General features: G+C 36.5%; 2 protein-coding genes across 2 annotated transcripts in view; both read left to right on the forward strand.

Annotated features, from left to right (window-relative positions):
• Positions 1-2,738: 2,738 nt before the first annotated feature.
• Positions 2,739-20,938, forward strand: part of draxina (dorsal inhibitory axon guidance protein a) — a 31,420-nt gene continuing 13,220 nt past the window's right edge. Inside the window, exons 1-2 of the mRNA XM_041980460.1 lie at positions 2,739-2,995; positions 20,394-20,910. Of these exons, the coding sequence (XP_041836394.1) occupies positions 20,421-20,910 (490 nt within the window). The 5' untranslated portion in view covers positions 2,739-2,995; positions 20,394-20,420. The remainder of the gene's footprint in view (positions 2,996-20,393; positions 20,911-20,938) is intronic.
• On the forward strand, positions 11,251-16,909 carry LOC121636712. Its single transcript, XM_041980461.1, has 4 exons — positions 11,251-11,547; positions 12,757-12,912; positions 13,194-13,286; positions 14,920-16,909. Exons 1-4 carry the CDS (start codon positions 11,437-11,439, stop codon positions 15,229-15,231), a joined length of 672 nt encoding a protein of 223 aa, XP_041836395.1. The 5' UTR covers positions 11,251-11,436; the 3' UTR covers positions 15,232-16,909.

The raw sequence follows: 20,938 nt of genomic DNA on the forward strand, positions 1-20,938 counted from the left end.
GCTATTTGTAATATGTTTTGTAATTTTTTTTTTTAGTCAAAGATGATCCAACAATGATTTGTTCTATTTAATACACCAAATGGTGAAGTTTAGTTCATTCACAAGTTCATTGAAATATCAAGTATATGTAATAAAATGGAAAAGCAGTATCTATTTTAGACAGTAGAACTCATGTAAAAATAAGTTTTCTTGTAATTAATGGTCCTGTATTGTGTTATTTTCTTTAATTCATTTGGATTAATGAATGTCCAGCACTGCATCTTTTAGTGGTGTATTTCCGTGAATATGTTGTTACTTTGCACTGTTAGACCCAGCTTATGGCATAACTAGGGGAGGATGGGAGGCATGCCCTGAACATTAAGAAAAGCTACAGCTGCTGATAATTTGGTTCTTTCGACAAAAACATTAGTTAAATAACCAATATCATGTCAATTAGCAACTTCCTTAGTTTGTATGTTTCTACAAATGTAGTGCAATTCTTTCTAAGTATCGTGTGACAATGGCTCAAGTATCCCTGGAAGGGAAGCTTTTACATTACTACAGTGAACAGCATCATCTGCTTTTGCATTGGAGAAAACTTTGCATGCAGCTTCTTTTCAGGACTTGAATGCTGCAGCTAAATCCAGACATGTGACAACATGCTGGTTCTGATTCCTGTACATGTCACTAGCTCATAAAATGAGCTATAAAAAGGCATTTATTTGTTTTCATTGCAGTCACTGAGAAACTGCAGGGCTTCACTTCAAATGGCCTTCATACCTTACAGAGCTGCTGATGCTCAAACTGTGTTCAATTGTGCTTGATACACTGCAGGCAAGAAGCAAAACATGGAAGTCTCAACTTAAAGCTTAAACAACAAAACATTTAAAGCACGTCATTGTATGATGGCATGCAAACTAACCTACTTAAGTATGTGTCTGAATAAGAAAAAACAGCTTTCAATTATTTTTGTAAGTACAAATAAATCCACGTTTTATTCTCTGTAAGGTTCTCCTGTCAGAGTCAGAACTGGATCCCTCTCAGTGGAAGATGTTTAAGCATTCAATATTAATATCAGAGGGCTTTTGGAATATTTGCCTGTTATCTTCTTTAAGCAGACTCTGTGCCACGCTCAGTTTCCTTGTCATCATTGTTTGTATCTCCACCAAATGAGCACAAAGCTTCCTGACTGCTTTCAGTAGAACCAACAAGCACATTTTTCATCGTGGACACACAAGACAAAATAACAAACTATATTTTCAAATGTCAACCAATTCCCTGAAGCGATTTATATACAACTGTTCAGTAAAAACACTGTATTAAATCCGCCGACACACAACAGGCTTATAATGTAGCTTTACAATGGCCCTGGAAGGATGCTCCGCAGACTTTAGAAGCTAGAAAGATTCAGTCGTTGGCTTTTACTGCAGATTATCCATTACCACAAACCCATAGTCACTGCTTAGTATTAAGACTGTTGTTGGAGCTCTCCTGGGTTGTTAACTTAAAAAACATCAATTTAATGCTGATTATGGTTATTAATTTTGACATACACAAGTAACAAAAAGCCATTTTAGATCGTTTGGAATTTGAAATGGTACATTCCCTTTCAAAAGCCATGAACATGTATCTGCTGGAATAACTGTTTCCTCTGCTGAGATTTGCTCCATCTCAGCTATCACAGCATCAGTGAGGTTGACCACTAACTATGCTTGACAGAAACTGGCTCGCTTTTCATTCTAAACGTGATGAAGCCTGGCCACTGAGGCACGTACTCTGAGAATTTATGGGCCTTAAAACTGTGGAGGGGCACATTTACACACCAAAACATAAACAGTGTAAATGGAACTCAATAAGTGAGTGAAATGTGGTTTGGACTACGCTAATGACTAAAGTCCTGGCTATAGCACAGCATAAATGAGGTTATGTCAAGTGTCTGCAGAGTATTGTAAATGTTGTTTTTATTGTCAATTAACTTTTACCTGGGAAAACTTCAGATGTGCAACTTAATGCAGAATGTAATGTATTAATGCTGATCTGTATGATATTCTACATCAACAATGCAGAATTTACTCATCATTTTCTTACCAGCTGCCTACTTGGGACATAATATTTGTCTGTCAAAACTATTTAGATTCTATGAAGAGGATTTAAAAGTCATAAAACCACCAGATGTGATGAAGTGCAACGTTATACAGTCAACAATGCCAAAGAAAAACTGGCATAAACTGTGATTTGGTTCAGAGCACTGATAAAAATCTACAAGTGTATTTTCTCTTATGTCACAGCATACAGAACCATTCATTTATTTTCTGCAAAATTAGCAAAAAAAAAAAAAAAAAAAAAAAAAGAAAGAAAAAAAGAAGTTTTTCTCTTGAATATTTCTCTTGCAAATCAAAATAAGCACTTTAAATATTCATCTTAACCTTCAATTTATTTGAAATGCAGATATGCTGGAGTTATAAACTTTATTATTTGTTAAACGATGATGATCAAACATATTTTAGTTTAATTGCTAAATTGTAAATGATTTAAAAAAAGCCATTCAGTCACTAAATGGTGATTAAATGGAAGCAAACTAAATATAAATATGTTTAATATAAAGCCAAGCAGAGGCAATCAAGTGTTTGTTTCAAGTATTTGTTAATATATTTCAAAACTGTAATCGCCAGATTTGCCGAAATTCTATGTAGACCGTCTGTCCATATAAGATTCCGTCCAGCGCTGGTGAGTCTCTTCCTCCCACTGACCCCGTGTCTTTTACCTGCAGGCGCGAGCCTCGTTCGTCCGAGACGTATCGTATCCTGTCTTGTCGCTGACGCGCACTTGGGAGCGCGCATTGGAAGCTGGCGTGATAAGAAGCGGAGGAGAATCCGGATGCTCGGCACATCCAGAGGAGCGAACCACAGAGGTGCTGCTGTTGCTGCGCTGTGTTTGTGTCCTGTGTGAAGCCATATGACCGACGTGCTGCCCAAACCCCAAACAAAATCAAAGGAAAACAACGACAAATAATCAAGTAAGAAATTTTCCTCATACTGGAGTTCTGCTGTAGCAAATCTGATTTTATATAAACTAGTATGGCTTCTTAAATATGCTTTGTGACGTTTGAGTGATGAACAGGCAACATTTCTGGCACTTTTATTTTGCGATTTATTGGATTTTATTGGCCTCCGTAGATTAGATTAGAGTTGTGCGGCTATACTCAGGAGGGTTTCTTGCTTTTGTTCCAAACAGTCGACAGTCCCCATTAGACAATTTAATCACCGTCCGTGCGTAAAAACGCATCAGTGTCGATTTTTAATATCACAAGTTATTAACTTTATTAATGCAAATGGTTCTTTATCAGTTTCACTGATAAAATATAAGGCAATTTGGCTCATAATCAAACTCCAACGGCCGGGAGAAAGCGAGTGTTTGCAAACATGAAATTAGATTTGGTTTGATACCGGAAAAGCAGATTCGACTCGATGATCAGTGTAAGTTTGGTGATGGCTTTGTCACTTGCTGTCACGCTTGTAAAAACTCAGAGCAGCATCACAAAGGAATTTCTTGGATGAATGGTGAAGAGAATCAGAAATGATGGGAGATTATCTCTTCTTGACAGCTCATTGTTGGTCGCTGCACTAAAGGGTAATGTGAAAGTGCATGCCAGTGTATGGGAGAGAGAGCACAGTCACTGTGACACCATGCAATTAAAAGTGAAATATGCTAGAAAGGTGCAATTTTCTCGACTTCAATTATGAGTTAATGTTAATTAATGGCACGTCTATCATCAGGGGGGCGTCAGGCATGATTGGAAGGAGTGGAGGGACCCCAGTGTGTCAACCTTAGGCTAAAACAAAACTGATTCACTAAGTGAGCTGAGAATAATAAGAGCAGAGAAATGCTTAAGTTTACAAAGTGTTTTAAATCAAACTGTATTTTTCTTTAAATGCCATGCAGACATATGTAGAGGATTGAGGTTTGCATTACATTGTAACCTTTGCTAAAGCTTAGATGAAAATTGAGTTTCTCAGAGGATGATAAATTAAACTGATATCCAATTTACAAGTTTAATTAAGGATGCAAAACTACATTTAAAAGACTCAGATTACTTCAGATTTGATCTTTTTTTCCTGTCACAGAAGAGCCAAATCTGTTCATTTCTTTTATCCCAAATGAAATTACCCCCTAACATCCATCCTTTTTCCTCCACCATGGTGTGAGTCTTCTGATAAATGCTGTCAACCGTGGCTGCATCTGTTTGATCAGAACTCTCTGGCAGCAGTCAGAGCTTCTCAGTGCCACAAAAGGAAGAAGAGGAGGAGGTGGGGGAAGAGGAGGAACTTTGGGTTCATATAATTAGTTTGCATGCTTCACTTAATCATCTCTAAACAGGAGCATTTCCCTCCTGCTGACGGGTCAAACTGTTCCCATGTGGAACGTCCTCAGATGGACCCAGGTGTCCACATTTTGGGAGGTTAGCAAAGAGCAAGTTTTGTTGCTGGTCGCAGACGCCAAAGCTTTGTCTGTTTTTGATGATGATCTACTGATGCTCTTATCTGCCATGAAAGATTCCACCAACACTTTGGTCTAATTGAGAGGGAATAAATCCTCCACCCCTCTTTCTTTTCTTTCTCGCTTCTCTCGCTGCATTTTATTTTCTCCTTTTTCTCCTAGTTTCTCCCTCCCTCCTCCTCCCTTTTGTCTCTCTCCTTCTCGCTCCTCTCAGTGGGATGCCTCTCGCTGTGCTTCATGGTGCTGCTTGTGTCTCACAGCATTTTTGGAACATGCCTCTATGTGGGTGTCTGAAGGAGGTCTCCCTGCTGCGAATGTGCATTTGTGTGCATGCACTGCTTGTAACAGAGCAGAAGTGTCATTTTACTCCAACGGGTCACGATGATCAGATATGCAGGAAGCTGCTGATGTCTCTCTGCTTCAGACACAATGTTCTGGTCTTGTTCTGCATCTGTTGTACCTGTGACCAAATTACTACCCCATCCTCCGAGCTCTTTGCTCTGGCTTACTTGCTGACAGATGGATCTTCCTTATGGCCTCTTGTCTGTTTTTTTCTTCTTCCTTTTATCACTCTGTGCAGCCTCCAACACACACCTAAAAGCTGCAAAAATCTCCCCAATCAATGTGTGAATCCCACCTATGTTGTTTGTAAAGGATTTAGGAGACAAAGCACTTTTATATTGCTGACGTCAGTGGTATTGGCCCCTGAGGAAATGTAGTTTTATGGCCTTAACTGCAGCTTGGCAGACATGTTTGTTGTGCAGAGGCATTAACAAAGACTGTAATTTAGGTGGTTGCTATTATGATTATATTTATGAGCATTTTGTGGCTCCAGCTCTTTATAAGTGTCTATACATGAAGCATTCTGCAAAATTATTCTACAGCACAGAGAAATTACTTCGTGATACAACAGATATTCATTTATTTTTCTTTGTGATTAATACATTTAATCATGTATTTTCCTTTTTATTCAAGTCTTTTTAAAGTATCTGGTTGAGCTGTTGTTTTGTGAATCATGAAGCACAAAAGAGATATTTTGTTCTAGTGTAGCCACACACTCCAAAAGTGACCTGAGGTTCTACAGTTCTATTCTACAGTCATTTAGCAGACGCTTTTATCCAAAGCGACTTACGTTTGAGAGTACATTTGAGGTCTCATTTTGACAGCCTGTAATAAAAAACTAAAAAGATCGACTGAGTATTTCTGGAAATAATCACCAGGAGAATATTTTTGTATTTCTACATGTGGACAGGAAATGGGGGGGAAAAAAAAGTCTTGAAGGTGGCCTGTCTGACATGACAGCTTTGCTTCAGCAGCTTGTTTCTGGAGTCTTTGTTTGCCGGATCCTTATGGCCTTGCTGGTTGCTATGAGAGATAAAACAACAGGAGCAGATGGCTCCTGGAGGTTTGGTGTCACAGCAGGTGAAGCTGAAAGATGCACACATGCAGCAGTTTGATACCAGGGTGGCCTCCTGTTCCGTCTTGTTGGTTTTCCTCTCTAACCTTCCTCATCTCAGCCACAGATCTGGGTGCAGACTCTATAAGTATATTTTTATAACGAGTGTGTCACTGAAGCGCCGCATCACTTAAGGGACTGTCCAGTTATTCATTGACTGGAGAGAGGTCTCTGATCTCATCAGAACTTAATCATCCAGCACTCCAATAGTGCCCCCTTTGCGATTTCTTGCAAGATTACCAATCATTTTACACTTACACACTGCACTCTGATTCATGTCTCCCTGGCGGCTGTCTCACACCGTCCACTGTGCTTATAAAAAGCTCCTACCACACACACACACACACATAAATACATACATACCGGGTTGTCTACCAATGTAAACAATTGCAGCACAATTTCAGCCTCTCTTCTCTGGCTTCCTAGAAACAGAATTGATTTTTAAGCTTTTATCACTTTTTATATTGCAGAATACAATTTCCTTCAATACTCAGGCATAAATTCAATGTTAGAGTCTCAGGAACTGAGATTCAGATCAACAATTCAAACTGAGCTAAGAAAAGAAATCTGAAGCTGTAAAATATAGTTAATGCAATTTTTTTTAAGGATTCTAATCCTGAAGCTAAACATTTCCTGTGATAATATGGACATAATGAAAATCCTCCAGCCTTCACAGAGGACATCCTGATTCACACCATACCTGACGTAAGTTTATTTAATCAGGTCTCTTCATTATAATTTCAAAAAGTTTGAATAAAGCATCTTCTTTTTTTTTTATTGCTGAGTTACGCTTAAAAAGATTTAAAAAGTTTACAAGTTAAGCTCCCAAAAAACAGAAAAAAACACAGGCTATATATATATATATATATATATATAAACTAAAACAACACTGTTTCTCCTTTTCTATAATTTCAGAAACTAAAATTTTGAAATTTTGAGGCCCAGTTAAGTTTTAAGTTAAAGAAGGGCCTCAAATCCAGGTCTGTTCATGAAATTTGGTTCATCACATCAGCCATGTCCTCTTGCCACTTAAGTGCTTTTATGGGTTTTATAAGTAGCAAACATGAATTTTCTGACAGCTTTGGTAAGGTATAGGCATATCATAATTTTAAAAGGCAAACATGAGTGTTGCACTTTTGGAGCCTTGCTGATTTTTAATTAGTTTTTAAGCTTTCAATGTGAAACCATGACGTTTTTCACAATAGAACAACATGTAGATATTACACATTGTGTAGTGAAACTGCAATGAATAAATGCCATGAAAGGAGAGCTCACTGAATGCATTTAAATCCTTTGAAAAGGTTTCTGGATTATTTAAGAGGCAAATGCATCCTGTAATTTTTTTCAGAACTTTGGAGCAGGAACATGCAGGTGCTGTGATACATGGTAGCTACGCACCAACAAAGACAAAAGAAGAAAAGAAAAAAAAAAAAAAGAAGTGAAAAAGATGTGACTGATGCAGGATTTAGATTATAAATAAGAAAATTCATTACACTTATTTTTTGTACAAACATTTGGTTGTTTAAAATTAAATTTGGCACCCTTACACTTAGTTTTTGATCTAAGAATATAATTAATCATGACTTTAATCCAAAGTCAGCTACCATTTTCTTCAGGATTATGTAGATGTAACTATGAATCTTTCTTTAATATTTCTAAACTTGTTCCACCAATGAGTGCATATAAAAAAAGAAGAACAGATAGAAACTGTGAAATAAACTTTTACTGGCTCAGATTTAAAGGAGTGCAGTGAAGAGTTTGGCTTTTCAAGACCATTTGCCATAAAGCTGTTAATGTCATTGAATCCTAATTCTAAGCATAATTTGTTTCTTTTTCTCTTGTATCCTCAGTCGATGCTCAAGTGTTCCTACTCGAGTGTTAGATTATCTCCTGAGAATGAAACCTGTCAGGTCGCCCGCTTGGTCTCCCATCACCTCAGAGTAGATGCTGGTCCTGCTGTGCTCTACCTAGAACACACAGCGTTGTGTAATAGTAGAAAGCTGCTAGGACACTGTGGTTGTTTATCACACACAAGAGACTTTGCTTAAAACCCAGAATACCACCCAGAGTGCTCCATTATCATCTTTACCCTACGTCTTCTCAAAAGGCCACCTGTTAGCAACACATGACAGTCTAAGAGAGGAAAACGGGGTGCCGCTGTGCTGAGATACTCAGTCGCCCTCCCTTTCTCTTGACAGGTCTATTCAAGCCTCAGATTTGATAGGGGGGTCTGTTTCCATGGAGGTGTCACATCTTTCTTTTGTATTGGGAAAATTCATTTTTTGCAGGGTCATATTGTTGCTCAGTTTCTGCTTTTTATCTCCAGAGCAGGTGATTGTGCTCTGAGCCTTTTTCTGCAAGTAATAGCTTTGTCCTTTGATTTCTGTCACCTGAAAAAGAGAAATCAAGCACGCTCCAAAACATTTCAATCTTTAATACGCCTAAAGCTTCCTTGTTAACATTTTTTTACTCTGTAAAGTAAATGCAAAACTGGTGCAGTTTAGTCTCGTGCAGGACGAAGGAAATTCAGCAGAAGTAGAGTCAAAGGTGCAGTCGCTAGTTTACACTACAGTCCTACATCAGATATTAGTTGCACTGCCTTCTATCTTATTTAATTTAAATAAACTACTCTTGATATTAAGTTAAATAAAACAGAACATTTCTGGGCTGCAATGCCTGTTTGAACATAGCTTATGTTAAAACACTGACACAAAATGGTTTATTTCAGGCTTGAACCTGTATCCCCAGGATGAAAGTTCCACTTCCACCCCTCCAACCTCTTTATAAGGATTTTCATTTAAAACTTAGCAGTATAACTGAAACCACAGTCACCAAAAGACACATATTTCAGAGGGCCAGAAACATCAAAATTCAATATATATATATATATATATATATATGGTTTAAAGACAGATAAGTTATTTATCTTTATTTATGTGGCAAACGTTTTGTAACAAAACAAAATAAATTCTCATATCATACAGTGCAAAAAATAAGAAAGAACGCAAAAAGAAACTAGACAAACATCAGTCATGGAGTACACTGGCTTTACTGCTCTTATAGTTTCCCCATCTTCTAAATAAGATGTTAACTGGTGAAACTCAACCCAAAATGTCAAGTGTCAGCGGCATCCATTTAATAAATACACAAGTACTCATGAGATGTGGCCCCTTAGAAAATCACACAATTAAGTTTAAAGGTTTTGTTTGTTTCCTCTTTTAAATCAGGGTCCAGCACTCCACACCAGCATCACTTCATGTGTCAAACAGACAAATTGCAGTCCCAGCTAAGTTTACGTCTCTGTGACACAACCATTACCCTCCCTTTCCACACTCCAACAGGCTATTTGGAGACAAAGATCTCACCTCATCAGCCAGCCTCACACTCTTGCTTGCAAACTGCACAGCTGGTTAAACTCCCAGAGGCCAGCCGACAAGGTCTGCCTCTAAATTCCCCTGGGTGATGCCTGCACTAGCACTGCAAATATCCCCAGACATCACCAACATCCTCTTTTCCCTGCACACACACAACAAGCTATCTAAGTCCTGTCTCTAGAAACCCCCTAAATATCCCACGTTTTTTTTTTTTTTTTTTTTGTCCAACTTACTATGATGAAAGAGCAAAGACTTTATGAAGCCCCAGCTCCACCTTTTAGGCAGAGACTGAACACCCACCCACCATCACCCACAACTCAATACTTCTTGTTCATTGATTTTCTGTATGCCATCCACTGCTGTTTGTCTTTTAACACAAAGGACTTGCCCACCACAGCACCACAACAACACTGTGTATGTCTGTGGTGAAGAATGTTTCAATCAATGAGTAAAAGACAAAATGAACTCTTACATATTTTTTAAAAAAATAGGTCTCGAGCCATTCCTTATTTCTTAAATATTGCCAGGGATATGTGCAAACAACAACAACGAGCTTTTTTTCCATTATTCTTTTAATTACACACGGAGCAGATTGTGGATCATAGAAAGTGTTTGTCCAAGGATTTGAGTAATAAAAAAAGTCAAATGTTTAAATAAAATTTTGCTAGACTTCTTTTAGGTGTTATTTCTCACATATCTTCTATAACTCAGGACACTAAATTTTGTCAGTTCTTTTTGTGGGCGCATGAATGTAAAGAAAACACTAGTTACATTTTAGTCTAAAAAAAAGGGGGGGGGGGGGGGGGGGGGTCAGTATCAGTAATGAGGAAGTGGTCGGAGATGCACACAGAACAGATATGGACGGCATGGATTTCCCGGGCTGAAGGATAGGCACTGGGTCAAAAATACTCAAAGAAACTAAAAAATATTATATTTTTGTGTGTTTTGTACAGTTGTCTTTTTTCCAGAGCCAAAGGCAAATTTCCATTTCAAGAATGAAATGAACAATAAAGTCTGAGTATATTGTATGCAGGCTAAGGTATTTCTTTAAAATAGTTATTTTATTTTCTGCTCTTTATATCCTAACATTTATAAAATAGTTTGTGTCCCAAACTTTCAGACCCTCAATAATCTTGTTTTGTTTGCTACATTATTCGATGTTTTACAGTTTTTAAAAGATCACAAAAACTGAATGCTGGTTATTTACTTACTGAGAAAGCAAGTTCTGCCAGTTTTAAATATTACAATCTCACCTTTATCTGGATACTTATCAGATTGCGTTAATATTTTTATCACACATTTATAGTGACTAAGAGAATGGACAAGAACAAGATTATCACCGTCTCTCTAGAAATATTAATAATAATAATAATAATACCCATAATAAAGCCTGTCTGTATTTAAACATCAAGATACTGTAGGTAGATGGATTTATGAGTCTGCAACAATAAATGAACAATCAATACATCGATAGCATAAAAGCAAATAAATAAAATCACTCAGTGAAATCAATATTGCTTGTTTTTAATGTGTCAGTATATTAACAATTGTTGTCTTTTATTAAATAAAATAGTTTAACTACAGACTTGACACATGACACGATTAAAGGTAAAGTATCACCGATATTTCAAACATGTTTCTGAGTATTTAGGAGTATAGGACTCTAATATCAGAATTTCTACAAGAGAATTTTGCTGGTTAAAACAGTTACCTTATCTGGGCAATGCATGTTCCAGACTATTGATGCTCCGTGTCTGATAATCAGTGTTGTGATTTCTTTTTCATCTTTTTCTATCTTTTTAAAATTTAAACAAAAGCATTAGAATGTCCTTAAAATATTTTGATACTAACAGAAAAGATATTGGGAAATCTATTGCTTATTATGACTGGAAAAATTAAATTTTTGTGATGAAAATGAATAAAATAGTGTTTTATATACACTCAAAAAACTGGTTCAAGCCCCTCTTTAAGGTGACACATTCAGATTTAATCCAATTTACCTATATTTAACAGTTAAATGTTACTATATTTATACTTAATTGGTGTAAAGTAAAATGATTTCATAGCAAACAGTCTCAGATTCATTAACTCAAAATTATTTAAAATGTTCTTGTGCCCGCCCCCGTGCGCATGCGCATGTATAAGTGCTCTCGCGTGAACCATTTCCTCTTCCGTTTTTTTCCGCCTCTACCTGAAGCAGTGTTTTGGACCGCCACATTTGAAAATATACATCAGTTTCTGGTAAGTGTATAACTTTAAGTTGTGCCGAATTAATGTTTGTACTATGGTATCAGCAAAACACAATATGTGAGTTCACAGTAGCTTTGTATTACTACCGTAATTGTGGAAAAAACGTGACTTGCATTTCATTTTTCCTGTTTGAATAAAGGCGGACTAGCTCGCAAATATCCGCCCGTTGCTGATTGTTAGCATCTTTCAAGCAACATAAAGATTACTTTACAAAGTCAGGAAAATTTTATAAATCGAGCAATTTGGCTCCTCATTCTCTACTGTAAGAAACTGTAATAAAAGCACCGTCGCGTGTTGTAGCGAAATCCAGGTGAACTGTAATGGCTCAGTGCACCAGTTAAAAACGGCTGAGGACCAAATAGTAGTTTGAATATGAGCGCTCATTTGCAGTCTCGGTATGGCGTACCAAACACGTGAACTCGGCCTGTTTGAAATCCGGGGGCTCGGTTCTCTTCTATTTTATCAGTGGTGTGTTTAACAGCTCGTTATTGGCAATATGTGAAGGTATCTGCGGGGGATGTACAGGCGGCTTCGGCTGCCTCAGTAAAGTGCAGAGAGACCACACCGCTGAGCGTTGTGAATTGTCTCGCCATTTAGCAACCTCGCAATTATTTTCTCCCTTATTCAGAATGAGTGTCTACAATGAAGTGATTGCTAATGTACATGGTGCACACTGATGTGTTTTCAGGGTACCAGAGTTAATCCATTTCTTAATAACTTTAGATGTGCACCACATCAAGTCAAATTGTTATTTTTGGTTCCCATCCCACATGCTGGATGAAGGCTGGACCTCTCTGTATCGATCTTTCACTTTTAGCAGCTGTTGCTTTCATTAAATGTATGTCAGATTTAAGTACCGATTTTGCGCCAGTAATCCCTTATGTCATGTAAAACTGTCAAAACTACTGGGCCACATTTGATGCTCATGATCGAGGAGTTCAAGAGCAGGTGGCCTGCTCTGTTCCAAGAAAATGAAGCAAGTGAATTTGCCGTTCTTAGTATTCTTAGTGTTTTGATATTATTGATGTTAATGTACAGTTCTGAATGTTATTCCTCACAAAACTATACTTATTGAAAATGGGATTTTTATGTAATTAATTAGCTACAAATTAGAATCAAGTTGTCAGATATTTGTTTTTTGAAATGTACTTAAAATAAATAGACTTAACTCGGCTAATTTTTTAAAAATGTATTTGTCAGGTGAATGCAGAGTTCATGCGGATCACTACCAAGCCACTCCAAGCAAAATTTCTGTCTCAGCTGGATAACTTTTCAGACAAGCTGACACAGATTTTCACGTCCAAAGGAGGATTGAAAGGGCAAAGGATAAAGAATACAATGGCAATCAATGATTTGGTTAGTATAAATAATAGATGCATAATGTAAATGTTTTTTTTTTTATTTAATTTTTTTTTTTTGGTACATTGAATGTCTTGGAAGTATCTCTTGTTGAGCATGTTAACTAATTGTTTCTGAGGACCTGTTTTTAAAGGTGTGTTAATCCACACAACCTTACGCACTTCCATTGATTTCCTCTCTAGTTTACTTAAGTAGCCATGTTTAAATGCAAAAAAATTCCTCATACAAATGTCATCATACTCGCCTTAGAATAAATGTTTCTATCATCCTTGCATTAGTGCGACGACATTGACATAAGGAGGGAGAGAATTCTCAAAAGCTTGATGATCTACTTAAACGAAGATCCAGACTCTTTCTTCAAGGAATATTTGGTAAGTTTATTTTACAGCTTCAGAGAGCCCATCCCACACCAAAATATTTGATTAGATGAGAACACAGTATGTCTAGAACCTCAAAAGTACTAAATACCCGACACTGGAGGTCACTTTAAAATGATCAGGCTTTGATGGACATAAATTGTGGTTTACTTCGGAAAAGACAACTTGGTTAGATAAAAAGATAACTCATAGATGTATTAGCTGGGTTTCCCCCAGTGTATTATAAGCCTGGTGGAGGCGTCATTTGTTTATGTGTTTATAAATGCTTTTCTTTTCTACACCAGTAGTGATAGCAAAGGTTTATTCAGCATCTCTGGTCAGATTGGTTGAAGCACAATAGCGGCACCTTGTAGTCAATACGACAACACGCAGGGGGTCATGATGTCAGGTGTTGCTGCCTGTCTCCACCTCTTTTCCTGGTAAAACCTATGCCAAATAGCAACATGCGACAGAGAAAGGGTCTTGGACTCCTTTTTTTTTTTTTTTTTTTAGTTGGAGGAGCAGAGCTGCCATTAGCCAACCTCGTGAACGTTAACCGGGCCATGGCTAAATGAGGCTTAGCCAGCTTCAGCTACAGGACTTTAGCGCGTCATTAGAGCAGCTTCCTGGAGCTACGACAATAAACATCAAAGTGGCACGGTTCAGAGGTGGTTTCAGCTGTGGAAAAAGTGGAAAAGCGACTAGAGTGCATTCTGTGAAAGTTGCACTGTGCAGGAAAGGAAAAAGAAAACTGGTGTAGCCCGTGTGGAATCCTGAAATGCCGCACGACAGCAACGAAAATGTTTAATTTCTGCTTATTTTCACATCAAGCCATGAGAAGGAATCTCCTTCTGTAGAGGTGCGCATCAGTTGTAAATGTCTAGAACACACTGAAAATAAGAGTTCTTACTGCAATAAACTCAGAAGAAAAACGAAAAGCTGTGCGCAATCAACGCCAGCGAGAAACACAAGGAGCCTCAACCAGGGTCTTCATTGAAGCATGGTTACTCAACGTACTGATTGGCACTCTGCACCATAGCACAGGCATTGAGATGCAGCACACAAAAGCAAAAATTAAATGGTCAATTATATTCATTACACTGACTAAAATTAATAAACCAATCAATAAATGTTTCTTCTCTAATGTTTTTCATGTTCTAGACTATTAATCACTGAAACCTTTGAGCCAGTATTAACGTGCAGCACAATGCAATAACTGGTGGGTTTAAATGCCTTTAGTGGCTGGAAAATATGAAATAACCCTCCATACATGTAACCTTGCTTGATCTTGCAGAAACTGTCTGTAACTAGTTCTCCAGAGTTCAGAGTTAAATTATTAAAATGTATATTTTGTAGTGGTGACAAAGTTTTCTAAACACTTCTATAAAGTAATGGCATGTATCATGGTACCTTTTTTTTTTTTAGATGGAAAAGAGGGCCAATTATAGATCCCACCAAAATGTTAAACAGAAGTTGTTTAAATATTTTGTTAATAATGACTTACAACATCACATTCTGTCAACTTAAACTTGTTTATTTATTTTACAAAAACATGGTGGGCCGGTAATCAGTTGCCCCAGCACCACCTGCACGAGGTTTCAGGGGGAAACCCTGATTTGTTTTCTTATTACAGTTTGTTGTTTTTCAGATCTCTTCCACTGAGGATGACATTTCAAGGAGCATTGCAGCCACAGTCATGGGTATTTACACTATCAGAAGAGACGGGATTCAGGAGCCAGAGGATGTTGGTGTTGTTATCGAAGGTGTTAAGGTCCTGACCAACCTCAGTAGTGTCATCAAGGCATTCATCTTACTGTTTGGATTGATTTATGCCCTTGATCTGAGTTTTCCAGATGACCTCAAGTACACCTTTGAGTTTTGTCAGAAGCTCATAATGAACTTGGATGGACACAAACTGAATGTAAAAATACAGCAGCTGAAGATCAAGCTGTTTGCTTAGGCCTTTGTGCTTGAGGAAATGGATATCGGACTGAAAAACATTTTAATCCCCCTACCCAAATCCCACACAAAAAGAACTCTTTGGGGTTAATGGTGTTCATGTTCCAATTTAAACTTGCTGCCTGAGTGATCTCACTATTTGAAGACAGTTCATGGATGCCTTCTCTTCTCATTTTAAAAGCACTTAACTAAATCTTTGTGCAGGATGAACAGACTTTAAGAGTGGAATGGATTCAATAGATTTGGACAAATTTAAACTATGCATCCTCACTAGTCACTGTGACACTTAACTGTAGCCATCATTTGCTTTTAGTCCCAACTAAAGCTACTTTGCCCCTGCCACCTGGTGATGCAAGGACTGTAATGGACCCAAAAATGATGCAACACACAAAAAAGTGCAAACATTTTTTTCACATTGAATTTGTAATGATTGAGTTCTATTGATTTGTAATTTGTCTGGTCTAAGAGACTTTGTTTTTCCATTTTCATTTTATCTCTTTAAAAGCTCATGTCTTTGATGCCAACCATTTGTGTCAGCGGTTTCAATGGTACATCTGAGTCTATCTCCTTGTGATTGCAAAACTGTTCCTTGTTCTGTATTTCAGTACCACCACTTGGAAATCTGAATTGGTTCGAATCAAAATTAGTTTTAAAAGTTGGCCATAATTTTCTTTGTGGCTTTTTTGGCAAGACTTATTTTTACAGAAAAAGCCTCCAGAACACTCAAATATGTTTTTGTATGGTACAAATGTTCCATTTTAAAGGAGTAATCGTTTTAGTACATACTGTCTTCTGGGGAGTGCCTTGAAATTTGCTTTGGACAGATGGCAAAAATTAGAAGTATAAAGAACATGTATAGCAACCTAAATTGTTAAAGGTTTTAATAGAGCAGTTTTTTCTTAGGAAATAGTACAACATTTTAATAATGTCTATAATTGTATTGACCACTAAAGCCAAGGTCTGGTTATAAGATTTTCTGATTTGTTATTGTTGAAACTGCACACCAGCTCTGAGAATTTTGGAATTTTTCTGCCCTTGTCTGCAAGGAAAGGTTTGCTGAGTCCTAGGCTTTTTTCTCTCGCTCCATTTTTGTATACGTTTCTGGATATTGAACTCATTGAAGGCAGCTCAGTTATATTTATTTTAATAACTCTTTCCCTACCAAACAAACCACAGTTTGGTCATTGACTGTGAAGTCTATTGGAGTCTTACAAAACATCTTTGGTGTTTTTTCAGTTAATTTTGTCCACTTTATTTCAAATCTTGACCCTTTCTTTGACATGTGAAAAGATGCTTAAAACCTTGTATTGTGAAACTGGTTTTAGTGTTAAGCACTGTATTTTATCGAAAAATGGTTTATATGTTACAAATTGAAGTTAAAACTGTCAGGATGTGCATTTTTATGTATTTTGAGTTTTATACTCCATTTTGCTTTCATATTTTATTTATTTACATATTTAATTATGGTGTGTTTTTTTTGTTTTCTTTTTTGTTTTTGTTTTTTTCAAATTTTGAATAATTCATTAGTTTTATATAGTCATTGATGTTTTCTCACTTTAACTTTTATAGCTTACTTCACAGTTGAATTGTACGTATTCAAAGCATAATGTTTTGAGACGTAAGAATGCATTTTCCATCTTTATTAAAGTTTTAATAAAGTTGAGTTCACCAAACCAAAATGTTTTTAATGTCATTATTGATATAATTTATCCTCCATTGAATTTATTTTAATTGAGTTGGTTGAACATAAACCACTTATACTAAAGAAGTGAAAATAATTTAATTCCATTAAATTACATTATTTTGAGTTGAACTAACCTAAATCACTCACATCTATTATATATAATTATTTCAATTCAAAGCAATTAAAAGAAAATTTGTTGGACTAACTCAAATTTATTACATTGTATGAATGTAGATTGTTTGAGTTCACCCTACATATATTTATTGGATGGAAAAACTGCCCTCAATTAAAATGAGTTCTTCCAATGAATTATTTTTTTGAGTGTAGTCTATCATATGACTATGAGTAAATAGACAAAAATATCTGGTGGCATAGTCTTAGGGAAACAAACATGTATCCTTTTTAATTCCATTAATTAATAACAGACTTTATGAATTGAGTTTGAATATATTCATAATAATATTCATATATTCATATTATCTTCCTATACTTGCTCATTACACACACAAAAATATTAATATTTTGCTTGTACTTTTGAAAATCTAAATAGCAGCAGGTTAGAATGGACAACGTAAAGAAAGTTGCTCTTTAGTATGCATAGAGATATTTGTTTACTGCATTAAGCATAAATTTTAGTCTTTTAAATGGTTCCAACAGTTCATTTTAATGTATTCTGACACTGCTATTACTTTCACACTCTGCATACTGCTTTCTCAAATATTAGAGATGTAATCACTGAAAAATACCATCATGAATACAAATAAATCTTCACCTACAATAAATCAGAATTTGAATTGAGCCTATCTGTATCCTATCTGAAGGCTATTGGCCTTAATAAAAAAAATAGAAACATGTTTCCGCTCCAGTGCTTTGATGGGTGCACACAATTTCATTCACAATTGGCTGAGGTTCTGTGCCTGTAATGCAGATATAGAAAACCTCATAGTTCAGTTGAGTCACACCCCAGAGATATTTTGACTTTTATCGTGAGCAGTACTGTTGGAGGGCTCCTCAGATCACTGAATATGCAACGGTAAAGGATGTGGGAGGTTTGGTGTCTCATTTAAGGCATGAAGACACAGGGATGAAGGCTTGAAAGGCATTTGTAAAAAGTCTCTGCCCATCTATTTATCACATCTTTGAGCCATCTTCGATGAATTAGGATGATGATGAATGAGATTAGAAGGTGTGTTCAAGTGGTTTTAAATTTTGGTCTTTCCATAAAAAATATGATAGTCAGGGCTAAAGTAGAGATGTATACTTTGAGGGTATTGCTTATATTTATCTATAGAAATTGTAATTTATTTGTTTATAGTATGACTGTAAGACAAGAATATTTTTTTGATCTTGCATCTTTTCTGTTGTATATTTGATCAAGATCAGATCCACTTTTTCAAAGGCAAAATATTAAGTTTTATTTGAAATTTCACAAACAACTCAAAATCTTAAACAGTTAAAGGGCCTTTTATGATCATCATGGAATCACAAAAAGTTACAGTTGATACTGAAGGAAACAAACAATACATCCTAATTCAAGGCATACATTTAAAAATATTACATACGAATCTTAGATGACGCTGGAATGATCTTTTTATTTTGAACCCACAGATATGTTAGTTGTAGGTAATGTGTAAGTGCTCATAAAACAACCCGGTGGTGGAATTAGCTACCAGACTTCTGTGATGCTGTGTTTTATGTCATCTTGTAAGACCATGGTGGTATCAGAGTGTTGGGAGAAAACATAATGATACCCTGGTAATGGTTGATTAGGCATACTGTTTAGATTTGTTTAGACACAAAAAAGATAAATTGGACTTTTATGTGACATTTACAGTGTATTATATATAAGTGGAAGTTGTCTTTCCTGCTTTCTTAATTCTGTATTTCATGAGGTGCAAGAATAATATGTGGTTAACTTGAGAGAATATCCATTTGAAAGTGAACAATGATGTTTTCCTTGTCCTAAAGAAGCCATTGTAATAGCTAAATCTAACCTAATGAAAGCAACAGTAAACAAATGGGAAGTTAAACTAAAGGCCTGATCCAAATAACTTGTTTTCCCTATCCCTGTTGTTGTAAGGGTTAGACGTACTCATTTGTGTAGACACAAAGAGACTCCCAACAGGAGTGTTTGGGGCCAATTTTAAATGCGTAAATTACAGATACACCCTCGTTTCCCAAATAAAAATGTGTACTTACCCTTATAGCAAGTGTAAAAAACAAACAAACACACAAACAAAAAAAAAAACATTAGGGTAAAACCAAGGGGAGGAATTGAGAGTGGATCAAACTTTATAGAGTTGAACAGGAAATTAACTTTGATTTTCATAATTAACAGTCATTTAACACCACTACACCTCTAGCTTATAATATAGACTATTTATAAACTAGTGATTTTTTTTTCATCAAAGTATGGCAAGATGCTTAGAGACGCTGCTACAAAATGAATCATTCTTTTTTTATTTATTTTTTTATTCATTTATTTTTTTGTCTGTGTGCAAGAAAAAGCAGGAGAAAGTCATGCCCTGGTTTGCAAGTCAGTGGTTTACATGTTGTGATAGCTTTACCAAGTGTGTTAAAAACACAGGTTTTAAAAAATAATGCAAGTCCCTTAAAGAGCATCATGAGATGGGTGAGACTCTTTTGACCAGAAGCAATTTGGTTTAAAGTATCTGTGGCATTTAGAAATGTAAAATATTAACAATTTACTGTGTTTGTCGTCCTTAAAGCTATAATGAAGTACATTAAAATCAAGTCAAATGCACCACTTTTATACTTATCCTATTAGATTTAGACTTTACTTTCTTTTTTTTTGGTAAAAACAAAGATAAAAAGAAAAAAAAGCGTTTTTAAGATTATAGGGATATTCTTTTAAAAATATTTATCTTTAAGATTATTAAAACATAACTAATGAATGGATGTGTTTTAATCTGATGTACATTTTTCCTGATGATTTTCCAAAAAAATATAAAAAAACTAAACACACACACACACACACACACACACACACACACACACACACACACACACACACACACACACACACACACACACACACACACAAAACACAAAACACAAAAAAATAATATAATTTCTATCAGGGGCAGCACAGTCTAGTATAACTTTGGAAAGAATGGATACTAACAGCAAAAAACTCACCGCTACTTCTGCACTGTTGATTCAGGTGACTGGTAAACTCGGTACAATAAATATCTAAGTCTGTCCCAATATAAAGCGATAGACCCACATCCACGTACTGTAATTGTAATTAATTTGAAAACATATATTAATTATATATTCTATTTGATTTACTATATATATATTATATACGTATATTATTTATATATTAATTTGAAAGCTATATGAATCATAAAGTATCCAGATTTATTCTTGATTAATATCCAGTGCTTAAACAAATAAAGTTTTTGTGTCATTTGTCACTAAACGTGCAGTACTGAGATATTTTTTTCCCTTTCCAGCAGGTGGAGCGTTGTACTGGACAGATAATGACTTTCTCCTGGACTCTGCTGATGGTCCTCTTGTTTGCCATCCTGGCATTGTCACACAGCTCTGAGCCTGGAGCTCCTCAAGGCAAGAGGAGAAAAGGACAGTCCTCAGGGGGTGGCAGCAATGCCCTACAATACCCTCCACAAGCTCTGCAGCGTCACGGTTATAGCAGAGACCTCGGAGGGCAAGGCAGCCAGAGGGCCCGCCCCGCTAAAGTTGGAGCTGTGCTTCTCTCTCATCGAGCTCTGCATCCCCTGGCCCGGCCGGAGGATGATGGGACTGGCCTGGAGGGTTTGAGCCCTGTGAGAGTGGAGATGGGCCCCAGCAGGGAGAGGGACAGAGCTCGAATGGGTTTGAAGAGTCCATTTGAAAGTCGGGAAAATCAGCTTCTGGGGACACGTAAAGGAAGGGGACATGAGAGCAGGCATGGGCACCACTTTGAGCAAAGAAGGCAAGCAAACCGACGTGACAAGGGGCGCCACAGAAAAGGTGAGCTTTGATTAGGTGCATGCACAAA

Source organism: Melanotaenia boesemani, chromosome 3, assembly GCF_017639745.1.
Source record: "Melanotaenia boesemani isolate fMelBoe1 chromosome 3, fMelBoe1.pri, whole genome shotgun sequence".
NCBI lineage: Eukaryota > Metazoa > Chordata > Actinopteri > Atheriniformes > Melanotaeniidae > Melanotaenia > Melanotaenia boesemani.

What these genes read in the sequence shown, in the direction of transcription:
- LOC121636712 (XM_041980461.1), top strand. Translation starts at nt 11,437, where the DNA reads ATGCGCATGTATAAGTGCTCTCGCGTGAACCATTTCCTCTTCCGTTTT. An exon ending in CAATGGCAATCAATGATTTG is followed by an intron (nt 12,913 to 13,193) that starts GTTAGTATAAAT and finishes TCCTTGCATTAG; the next exon opens with TGCGACGACATTGACATAAG. An exon ending in CTTTCTTCAAGGAATATTTG is followed by an intron (nt 13,287 to 14,919) that starts GTAAGTTTATTT and finishes GTTGTTTTTCAG; the next exon opens with ATCTCTTCCACTGAGGATGA.